This window comes from Rhopalosiphum maidis, chromosome 3 (genome assembly GCF_003676215.2).
Source record: "Rhopalosiphum maidis isolate BTI-1 chromosome 3, ASM367621v3, whole genome shotgun sequence".
In the NCBI taxonomy this organism is placed as follows: domain Eukaryota; kingdom Metazoa; phylum Arthropoda; class Insecta; order Hemiptera; family Aphididae; genus Rhopalosiphum; species Rhopalosiphum maidis.
Window position 1 is genome coordinate 30,436,147 of NC_040879.1, and position 13,248 is coordinate 30,449,394.

General features: G+C 26.9%; 1 protein-coding gene across 1 annotated transcript; it reads left to right on the forward strand.

The window, feature by feature from the left end:
• Window positions 1-5,711: 5,711 nt before the first annotated feature.
• LOC113559170 lies at window positions 5,712-10,222 on the forward strand. Its single transcript, XM_026964798.1, has 2 exons — window positions 5,712-6,155; window positions 9,953-10,222. Exons 1-2 carry the CDS (start codon window positions 5,712-5,714, stop codon window positions 10,220-10,222), a joined length of 714 nt encoding a protein of 237 aa, XP_026820599.1.
• The last annotated feature ends 3,026 nt before the right edge of the window (window positions 10,223-13,248 follow it).

A 13,248-nucleotide genomic window follows, 5' to 3' on the forward strand; every position in this document is an offset into this window, starting at 1 on the left:
ACAAAATATCGTTGTAAAAAAAATACGTTCATCGCACAGCTCAAAATCTAAAATGCTAATATTGAACATGCGGCAACTTTTTATCAGTGGTTTTATACTGATGCTTTATACTCTTAATAAACACATAAATTATTTTACTTATCAGATTTAAAAATGTAAATATTAAAAATTGTACGAGAAATGTGTGGAGATCAAAATTTTGGTTCAAAAAATAGATAGATTTCAAAAAACTATGAATTACAAATAACGTTCAACATTCTTTAGATATTATGGAGACAATAATATACGATATTGAATGAATATAATAAAATTTAATTTAAGTACAGTGATCTTATGATTCAAGGAAGTTATTATCGTTATTCTATATTAAAACACTAAACAGGTATTCCAATTAAATTTATAACGGTTATAAACTTGTAACGTTTAAAATATAGCTTTCGTAAAAATATGTATAATGTTAAAATATGTATTTATAATATGTATAAACTTTATCACTTAGATCAGTCATAAATTATTCTTGTATATTTGAATTTAAAATGCATAAAAATAATCAATAATATTATACTTTTATGATATACGATACTGCAGAAATGAACCCACAACGTTCACCTGATTTGCCCATCTTTAACGCCGTCTCATCAAATAGTATTACTATCGAAACCCATTAAAAAATATAGTTATAAACTCGTATGATTATTCTTTTCGATGACAAGAATAGATCAATTAAATTGTAATCCATTATAAAGCTCTTTTCACACGATACTTGATCTATGTATCTGTATCGATAGTATACAATAAATTTATAATTTATTTGATACATATTATCGTTATAAAATGCACATAAATTAATATACTTAAAACTAGTGTACCTGAATTTAAACTAGAAGATATTCTAAACTATCTCTAACTTGATTGCAGTATGATGTCTGTAATTATGAAAATGTATTAAATTACAATTTTTCAATTATTAATATACTTAATAGTTAATATACCTAAAATAATTAATATTACGAGTATGACATGATAATTATTAATTGTTGTGAACAGCTGCCAATAGTTCCACGCTGATAAATTTAGTATTCAAAATAGGACATATTCAATTATAAAGACTATTACAATATAACTCCCATCACACAATCCCCACACTAGCCCACCTTTAATAATTTATACATAATATCTAAAAACTCTATAGTGTCCAAACACTCCAACCTGTATTATAGGATAGCAGTAAGTATATCACAATATAATAAATATCGTTTTAGAAAGACTCGAGTATAATTTTATAGTTATATAATGTAACGACTATTCTGTGTCAATAATGTACAGTTACAAAATAAAAACACGTTATCGTAGATAAAATTATTATCGTTTTGTGATACAATAGAGTTTGTAGTTTGTACGTTATGAATATAAGTATTCTACATGTCCTCGTCAAATGTTGCAGTATAGTAGATTAACGCGAAATAGACTGTTTTTACAAAATCTACTTAGCTTTAAACCTGTATACGAAATTTTGTAGTCGTACAAAAAACGAAAACGTAATTAAATTGATTTTAATTATAAAATTTAAATCTTTGTTAATATTTCTTTCAAAAATGCATTTTTGAAACCCTGCGATAGAAAACGGTTATCTATACGTTGACTAACGAAATAATGGCTGTATTATATGTTTTCTTATGACGTTTTAATAAATCAATCAAAACCACGACAAATTCCTGGAAATTCTATTAAGGGCACTCTAAATGCGCAAAACGCATTTTGTGTTATACCTACACTCTAATCAATTATTATCGTTTCACTCGCACTAATATTTACTCTTGTTTAAATAACACGCTGCAGCGTGGGTTATATATTGCGCGTATCTATATGTATCTTTAAGTTATTGAAGAGAGCATATTATACAGAAAATAATGCCTATATCAAACTCCTAAATAAACGAGGGAAGGCCTAAAATAGGAACAAATTCGTATTGAAAACGGCAAAATTGTACACTAATATACGAGGGGTTGGCTAGAAGGGACACGATAAGCGTAATATGGTGGGAACTGTGGATCGCGGAACGTTCGTTTTATGCATTATATAATATGATGAATTAAATAATGATATGTAAAAAAAACAGGACAGACCATTTACTTTTTTTGATATTATAAGACCAATAACTTCGAAAAAGAATCGAATATTTCTTGAAACATAGTCACATTGTATGAAACATAAAAACATACACTTTTGACATTCAAAGTGCTGCTTTATAGCTATAGTAGTACAATATAGTTTTATCGAGAACAGATTTTACTGGTGCTTTTTTAGGGGTTTAATTGAACAGGGACAAATGGCCATTTAGACGCGGTCGTATTAGTAATTAGTATAATTGGACGCAAACAAATATAAATAATAATAATACATTTATTTTATTTGAGTATACATAATTTTATAATTATACATTTTTATGTATTTTATTAAAATATAAATATATTCAAAACATTACTACAAAATATAATAATTAAAAATATGAGAGATTATCTGACGCTATCAAAATCGAAAAAAAACCACTTGCAAACTAACGATAATTTTAGTTGACCAAAAGCAGTGATTAGATTTACTTTTACTATAACCAACTTATTATAATATTGATTTATTAAAATATGTTTATTATACAATAATATTTTAAGTAGCTATGGCTAAAAAATTAAATCGATATCAATGTATATTTATTGTAAACGGTTTCATATACTCGTGACAAGTTTCGTATATATATATATATATTTAATAAATTAAATTCTGACTCGCTTAAAAAATATTGGTGCAGTTTACCAACTTGAGTGTAAATTACAAGTTCATAGAAGAATTTACTGTTTAAAAGCACTAAAACGCATTAATTAACGTACTCACCATTCGGATTAATCGGAAGCTGCGAAAGTGGAGGTAATGATTGCTAATAATAATCGTTTGAAAAATAAAGTGGCTAAAACCACGAAAAAATTGATAGTTATAATTAGAAGGAGGGCTTGGGTGGGCTTCAGCCCCCCCCTCCCAGAATTTTTAAGTAAATGTAGGTAAGTGTTGATAAACATATTAGTATTAACTTTATTTTTGCCTACAATATAAAAAAATATGTTTCTTATAAACAAATAATTTGTTAGTTGTAATCACCAATAGAAACAATAAATAATAATCAAATTAAAAAAAAATTTGCTATAAAACATTTTTAGAAATTTAGCCAGCCCCCTCCCCCCTAACTTAAAGAACTAGTTACACCTATGGAACCAACATTAACTTTAATCAACGAATGTTTTCCTGTATTATCAGAAATGGCTAAGCTAATATTATTATTTTCGTCATTTTAGCACCCCTGTTATTAATAATAATATATTCATAATATAAAATAATAATATAATATTCTAAAATTAATGTCATCATGCCATTTCCACAAGTTCATATCAAAATTATGTAAAACAATTATAAATGTCTTAATCGTTTTATTTTATTCTACAATATCACAGTCAAGCATTGAAAAAAAAAACAGTTCCAGACTCCTTAACATTTTTACTCATCATTAGCAGGTATGACCAAACCATTTTTACTAGACGATAGTGGACCAAGCTTGAATTGTATTTTAACTTTTAGAATAAGCCGAAGTTTGGAAATTGTATACAATTGTACACTTCAAAAATTTGGTATTATAATTTTAATTTTAAATACTAAAATCGTTCCAGATATTTTTTCTTAAGTTTTTGTTAAAGCTTTTGTACACCCACTTATATACGCTCTATACTATTTACTCCCAGCAAAAACTAAAAACCATTCATAACACTAATTTATTCAAAACGTTGAACCAACTTAAAGCCTATATTTCCGTACAGTAATTATTGAATTTTAAATTATTATATTTTGTAGCAATGTTTTGAATTTATGCATAAATAATGCCGTAATATAAAATTATCTATACCCGAATAAAATAATGATTATACTTAGAATTATTTAGAATTTTTTTTTTTCGTCCAAATGTACTCGCACTTAAAAGATCGCGTCCGTTTGTCCTAGATCAGCGAAACTAAAATAACATAAAAAATAAAATAAAATGGACAAGAAAATTTCTATTCTCATTCCAACTTTTTCAGGTAATTATCCAATATGTAATATACTAAATATTGTATAGGCTTTATCACTATAGGCGGGCACTGTGCCTAAAATGATTAATCTAGCCCCGAATATATGAATACTAATTCTGGGCGGAGCAACGCATGTATTTATTATATTTTATTAGATTTAACACCGATTGTTTTATATTTTATTACTCACATAAATTAAAGAAACAAGTTCGATCATACATGTACGGTAATTATCACTCATTTAAAATATAATACAATTTTAACACTACCCTTATAAAACCATTAACGTTAATTATATTATTAAAATACTTTGTTAAGTCAAATTTCCTTATGTTTTTGCTGTGTTAGACTCACCGTGATTTTCTATAGAAAATCAGAAGATATTATCAATTTGCGGAACGATAGATAATACCCAATACTTTAAGCACTTATTTATCTGAAATACCTGAAATGAATAAATAATTAATAAGTTGTTAATCTATCATTGTTACCTATATATTGTAAATATGTTTTTCTATTTCTCAGTGGCATTTGTTTCCGAGGGCTATTCGTAATGAAAATATAAACGCGATAACAGTTGTAAAAATATGTGTTGAGCGTAACGTTTAAGGGTAATTTCGACCAAATATAAATTACATGTCTAAAATTTATCCAATTATAACAACTACTCTATTTCTGTAACCAATGACAACTCTACATAAACAAAATAATAATCGTTTTTCGTGATACATCTATGATCCCCTCTTTAAAATGCGAATCTTTCAAAATCCTTTCTTATTCCGCACTCACATTATGATGATACTTTCAAAATTGCAAGTTATTATAGTTTGTGTTCTGCGTTAATTCTCTGTCAGTCAACTCATACAGGACAAAGCTGATAACCACCTATATATAAATTTGCTATATGTTTCAACAACAAAAAATTATTATTTATCTTGTAAGTTTAATTATGATGTTAAAATTATTATACTTTTCTGAGTAGACCGTAGACCAAACGTCAAAATAGGTAATGTGCTAATGTAATAACTTGATTTTATTTAAAATAGACAACTTTATGAAAAACTTAAAAAGATGCTACTCGCCTATTTTTTTAAGAAATTTAATAGAGACAATTTTAATACAATTTGAAAAAAAATGTATATCTAATTAAATTTAAATACTATTTTAAATAAGTAACACACAAATGATTCAATTCCGTATATATTATTATCACGGTTTAAGATAATAATACAATATATAATCGAGGTGGATATATAACTTGCATATAATATATGGTTATCATAATTATGTATAGAATACTATATAAATATATAATTATATATACTGCCTAAATCACATTATTGAAGTTCACAGTAGAGAAAAAACCATAGCAATTATACATAATTATACCTACGTTGCGCTTTTATTGCTGTGCGCGTTGCTATGCCATGCGTCAGTGCTAAAACGCCAATATTCCATTTTTACTGATTAAATCCCCAAATTATTACAATACATAGACGGATCAAATAGGTATTATCTATTTGGTAATTTAGTCGTGAATCGCGGTTTATAATTTTGAAATTGGAACAATAGCACGCAAAAAACGATATCATTTTTGTTATTATGCTGGTGGAATTGTTAAAATTGTTTTTTATAATCATGGTGCCAGTTGGAACCTTAACACTATTCCTACTGAAAGCGGATCCCGCAGAACGTGAAAACGACGGGGGCGTCGACACGGGATTTACCGCCCTTAGCTCACGATGGTCGAGACTACAGTTGTACAAGAACGAGGATGACGCAGTGAATAATGTACAAACAGTGACAGTGTCCAAAGACACGATTTATGCAATGATGCAGAGGGGCGTACACACGCTAAACGTGAGGAAAGTCAAGACAAACGACGAAGGACACGCGATCGACGACGGCGTTGACGACCAATGGGCCCGTGAGTGTATGCAACGCATATGCGCCGAACTGGACTTGCATCATCCAAACGTAACATCATTAATCCAGCTCGTCAATGATTATTGTGATACTCTGGAAAATATGATGGACCAATTCGAAGTTAGTGCGCAGATTATTGTTATTAAATATTACTATAATCATGAGCATACCTATAGGGGTATGAAATTTTTAGAAATTTTTATTAGACTGGGTGACTTTTCCTGATCAATTCCAACACGTACTTTATAATATATTGTGTTACATGAAGAAGCAGTGAACAATTCTTGATATCATTTTTTTTTAAACTTATTTGTGTGTTTGTTTACAATCTTGTATGTTTGTATAAAGTATCTATGATTTTTTTATTTAAAAAAAATAAAAGTAGTATTAACTGTAATATAAACATAATATGAGTGCATAAAATTCAATAATTTTTCTCTATTTAAAGTTGAAATTTAAACTTTTTTGATTTGACATATTTCTTACATGCTGTTATATTTTTATAGCATTCTATATTCCTATGTTTAAAAATCATTTATGTTCAAACATTACTAAAATTCAAACAACAAAATATACCTTTTTTTAAGTGATAAAATTAATACATTTTAATTTGAATATTATATAAACCGAGAGAATATTTTTATAGAATTATAAATTTATACGACGATCATACTATGTCATATGAAACAATTTTTTTTTAATTTTTCGTTTACTTTATTGATGTCGATATTTTTTTGTTATGGTATAACTCGATATATGAAATCATGATGCATCAAATTGCCTAAATGTTTATGTGTTATATAGTGATAGTGTGATACAAAGCTTAGTTTTAACATATTTATACCTGCACTATAAATTATAATCGAAACCATTTAAACCATTTAAGCCGTGTAGTATTTAAGCCATTTAAAGCGATAACAAAATATACAAAGATACAATGTTCAGAATTTTAGATAATTACTTCTTATAATAATTCCAGCTAAATTATAATTGATTATTATTTTACTAAAAGAAAGATAAAAAATTAAATTAATTTTGAATATATTTATTTATTTTCAAATATATTCTTTTATACAATATGTGATATTATAAAATATTATTATTTATAATTACACATTATGCCAATTTAATATAATATGTTTCTATATTATAATTTATATTATCTTATTGAAGAATAAATTAAAATATGTTTACTGTATACATTAATAAGGAGCGCGATTTTTCCGGGTCCAGGCTGTAGTTCTGCCTATGATTATACCTAATAATCAGGACTCGGAACTTTATACACTTTCATATTTTTCACAAAGCTGCATATTAAAAACCTAATTCGATACAAATCCATTTCATACTACATATAATTTAATTACAAAAATTGATGTTGCATATTTTTATATTATTATTTAGTCAAATTTAAATGATCTTGCATATTTAAAGATTTTAAGCATATTAATGCATATTATATTAGGTAGTAAACTAGTAAATCATTGATTTAAAGAATTTTAAAATAAAAAGCCGTCACACATCGTCGCATTGTCATTGTTTTGAATTATACTATACCGATAATCGATGGCAATTTGTTGGCATATTGTACTGCATAATATTGCATATTTCATTATTTTTTAACGCATTAAGTTTCGAGCCCCGATAATATACATTAACGTATTTTTTTTTTTGGCGAAATTAAGATTTAAGGGAATTAATAATCACCACTCACACTGTGTAAAAATGTATTAGACAAGTTCTATTTTCAATAGTATATATTTTCAATTCTTTCCTGCCGATCGGCGATAACGACTACACCCATACATTATACGATGGTCACTGCGTATAGATATTATGATAGATTATAAAATAATAACGCTTATCGAGGACAAAACGTAAAATGTTGTGCATACCTGCCTGTCATAGGTCGTACTAACTTAATATATTATTACCTAGTTATTTCTATGCATAGATAGTTTTTATCTTATAAAAATCATTATGCATTTGTTAGTGTTCAGTAATCTCGGCAACTTCGAACTACTGAATCAATTGTCAACAGATTTTGTACTCACACATTCCTTATAACTCGAGGAGTGTTTACAGCTTTGTTCTTCAACTGATATATTATTATATAGGCAAATATACATATAGGTTGCAATAGGGCGGCTCACACGAGAATTTCGTTTTGACACATGAAAATCGAATACATTTTTGTTCATAATATTGGTCACATTGATTACAGAAATAAAATAGGTTTTTATATAATTTTTAATATAAAATTTAAAAATGAATGTAAGTTGGTTGCTTGTATATTCAAAAATGAATTGACTGATTTTATCGAAAATTTCCGAGATTATTCATAGATATACAGTGGTTTAATTGGGGGGGACGCGGGAGGACGGAATCCCACTTCTATTTTAAAAATATTTTAGCGTACCCCTTCTAATTTCTTTTAATGGGACCCTGAGGACTCTGAGGACGAGCCGAACACGACATAGATCATTCATATAAACATTTATGAGCATATTTTAATTTATAAAACAAATAACAATTATTATTATTATATGTACTATAAAATATTTTTGTTTTTAATTTTTAAATAAAAAGAAATATTTATTTATTGCTGTAATTTTGTAAAAAAAATGTCATTATAGCTAAGGGGGAGGGGACATATGCTACCGCTTAACAATAAGACATTTAAATGTTCGGGGACGCACATATTTTTTATAATTTTGCATCCCCCTTCTATTCTTTTTCCAATTCAAGCACCTGTAGATATATCATAAAAGTGTAGAGTGAAGTTTTAAACTCGTCTAAAAATATAGGTATCGACTAATTATATCCTATCGTCACAGTTAGGTCGATTGCCTGTCTCGGTCTAATTAATTCACAATTCGAGGTACACTGCACCGATTTGTCACTGAAGAACTGAATTAGGTAAACACTAAAACTTAGATACTCTGCCTATACATAACGCCGTATTTTATATTTATTTTGATCATTTTTTCCCGGGCGGGCCGAGCTGGGCGTCGCCTTGGTTCGTCGCGTTATCTATATCATAGATACCTTTTTAATAGCCCAACTGCGTTCGCGATAATATCGCTAATAATACATTTTGGTAAATATCCCAAGTGCATCCGTAATTTTATCGCTAATAATACGTATACTAGGGGGCGCAATTTCAATGAAAAACCTGGGGGTGCTGAAGCTCCTCTATTTTTTTTTATGATGTTATCTTAAGGTATGGGTACCTATTACTATTAAAATCTAAATTAACATGAAACAATTTGGGGGTGCTAAACATGCCCAAGCCCCCCCCCAAACTGCACCTATACGTATACTAATGGTACTGACTACTTATAATATTACTTCATGTTATAGTTTGCATTTGCACCATACTCCATAGTCCATACATTATAGCTAATGTAGATTAGACGCAAACATTTTGATTCAAACTTCTAATCATATAAGTATGAAGTACCTATAAAAATTAATTGGTTGAAGATAATACAAAACTGAATAAATATTATATTGATCCGATTATTTGAAAATTATGGCGTTGAAAAATCAGCTAAAAATAAATAAATAATATAAAAATATAAATATTATAAAATATTAGTACACTCAACCAACATTATAAAAACGATTGAAAGTCAAAATAATTGAATAAATAATAATAAATTAATAATCACATATTATATTATCGGGGTGTAGGGCTAGAAAACCTCGTGGTGTGCCCTGGGATAACTTTAAAAAAACTAGGACACATTCGAGCAACGTCAAAATATGACTTTTTTCTTGGGACGCACTCGGATTATACATTATTCCGGGCGCACTCGGAGTCTCGGAACATTAAATAAGGGAATTTCGGAACGCACTAAGGAAATTCCGTCGGGCTACACAGATAGTTAATTTTTATACATTAATATATACAGGGAGCACTATGCCGTTACAATAGCACTCTGGCTGTACTCACCGAAAATCGTATGGATATTGAGAAAGAGATAAAAAAGTCTTACCAATGCAAGCAGCCAGTCGCCGACGAGAAGGTTATGATTGTGGCAAACAATGAAAGCAGCGATCGCCACTGGAAACCACTTCCGGTGCCCATTAGACACACAATTGTCGTGGCCAGTCGGGCCGACGACGACTTTTTGACAATATTCGAACAGTTCAAAAGGGCGCAAGAGGAATATCATAAATAATGCTAATTTTAAAAATATTTATAAAATGTACACGCCTAAACTTTAAACTATTGAAATAGATTTTAAAACTAGGTATATTGATTTATATTTTAATAGCTTAATTTTAAATAAATGTTAACGATAAATCTATTTAAGTACCTAATCTTAAATCCTAATAATCTTAATACGTAACTACAAACAAACGGCATGCCAAATTTTCGTTTTCGTTGACATCCCGCGTGTTCCAAAGACGCCGTGAAAAACTACAATATTAACTGGACGATAATATAGAAATATTAATAATAAAACGTACCATAAATATTATACAATTTCACTCAATGTTTAGATACACAGCGTTACCTGTCTGACATGCCTGTGTTTATTAATTCGTCACTTGGTAGTTTTTGATGTTACCTATTACTATTTTTACAATTTTACTATTTAAAAAACTTATAAGTACTGCAGACTATTATAGACGTTATAGTGTGCTACAACCGTGTCCTAACCACGGTAACGTTAGCGTAGCTTTTTGTTTTGCTGAGAGAATCATTCATCTTCAGTTTTTTTTGTTGAATTTTATAAGTATTAATCAACTTATATACCTACACTAAATAAGTACAAACTCATATCTGTATAAAACTTGTTTTGTTTTGAGTTGACATGAAACATTTAAAATTTAGCTCTTTAAGATATGTAGTTTTATAAACTTTACGAGTGGTTGTTTACATTTGAAGAATTTAAAATGGCCAAATTGTCTAAATTCAGTAGCTATGTAAGATATGTTAAAAGTAGGTTTAACTTTTATAAACACTATTTTCAAATATCATTATTATATGCCTAATAAATACATATATATATTTTTGGTACCTAGATTTTCCTATTAGTTGAATAGAAAATTGTTTTAGTATAGCGTTTACCTACCTAGAATAATACTATAAGATAAATTGAATGTACTCGAATAAGTCTCGACATCAATTTCCTGAACATTTTGGTAGGTGCTGTATAACATTGATTACCACTTATCATAATATTTAATAATATGTATAACATAAGCTGTAAAATATTCATGTTTAATCTAGTAAAGGCAAAATTGTTTTAAAAATGTTATTGAATTTAACTACAACATGATTAAAATTAAAACAATAATTATAGGATGTATTAAGTTGGCAATTATTATTTTATTTCTTGTTATAAAAACTTATATAAATATCTAAGTTAAAATATAAATCATTAGATTATAATGATTATGCCTAAATAACTTATAACCAAAATTAATATTGTGAATAATTTATTTTAAAATATTATTTTTGAGAAATTTTTTATTGATAAAAACTGATATTGAACATCTTTTTTAACTAACATTTTAACATTTTAGCATTATTTTTAATATACAAACATATTTTTAATTTAAATTTATATTTAAGATTAAATATTTTCTAATTATGGATGTACATTTATAAGTACATTGCATAGATAACTGAAAAATAGCCAAATATTTAGTTAAGTTAATCGATAATCATTAGTTAAATAGGTAGGTAGTATAACTTTTACAAAATGTAAATATATAATTGTCTTGTATGTATAATTATCTTAAATTCAAATGTTCATTTTCAGTTATTTAAGATGTAGTCCTAAATAAAGCATATTATTTATCACACAATATACAATAATTATAACGTCATGGTCTTCTCAGATTATAATTATATGATGACATTCATATTTTTATTTAATAATGATGGTAAACTATTAATAAACATAATATAATTGAATTAGTATAAATTCTAAACAGATAATCTCTGAAATAGTATATTATATTATAATATATTTATACTACTATTTTTATAACATAACTATGAATAATTGTTTTTAATAATATCATATAGGATTAATTATATGTGTTATGCAATAAATAAAAAAAATCTAATTTCAAATGTAATACAGTACCTAATCATCTCTCATTATATAACATGAAAAATATAATTCTAGTAGTTTGTATAATAAAGAAAAAGGAATCAATCAAAATATATTTGATGAAATCAAATTGTTATATGACTAATGGGTCTAACCCACTAATATTTTTATAAAATAAATTATAATACATATAAGTATAATATAATATACCATTATTATACACTACATACCAATTGTTACATTTATAGCATTGTCTATCTTACCATAAGGTAAAATTGTTTAATTTATTTTATATACTTAATTTAAAATAATAGTATTCTTTTTAAAACTCTTTCAAGTATTTAAACTTATAAAATTTACAGTAAAATACAAAACAAGTTATATTATTAAAGTCTAATTAATATTTGATTTATATGAGTAAACAAATAATAATACAAAAATATATTGATAGATTTTAACTTATTTAAGATTTTTGAAGGTTAACCAAATCATGATTTTAAGCTTTACCTAAGGGTTTTAAGTAAAATTTGTATATTAATCCTTTTTTTTTCAAATTAAATGACATAATTTTGCTAGTAATATAATATATATTAGTTTTCTTTTCCTATTTCTTGTATTCACATGAAATTAACATTAATAAAATAAATTTTAGTTGTACAAAATCTACATTAAATTTAGTATAAATAATAATACATTTTGCATAAACTAAAATATGTGAACAATACTGAAATACTTGAATTCACATGTATTGTAGGTTTATATGAATACAATTTTTTCAGTCATGTGTACACAAACTTCATGTTAACGGATGCATTGATTTACATTTTCAATTGAGACCTCTAATAATTGTATATTAATACTTTTAACAATTTATTCTTAAGAGGATGCCATACCCACATGTGTTGTCTCTACCTTACTAACATATATAGTAACAAGTATGCATAAATATTATCTAAATAATGACATATACTTTTATTGATATTATTCTTTCTTTGAATTTAGTAATAGGTAAATTTACTCAATATTAAAACTAACATTACAAAATGTGTTTCGCTGAACGCATATTTGTTATTATATACATAAGTAAGACAGAGACAACACATGTGGGTATGGCATCCTCTTAATATTGATAGTTA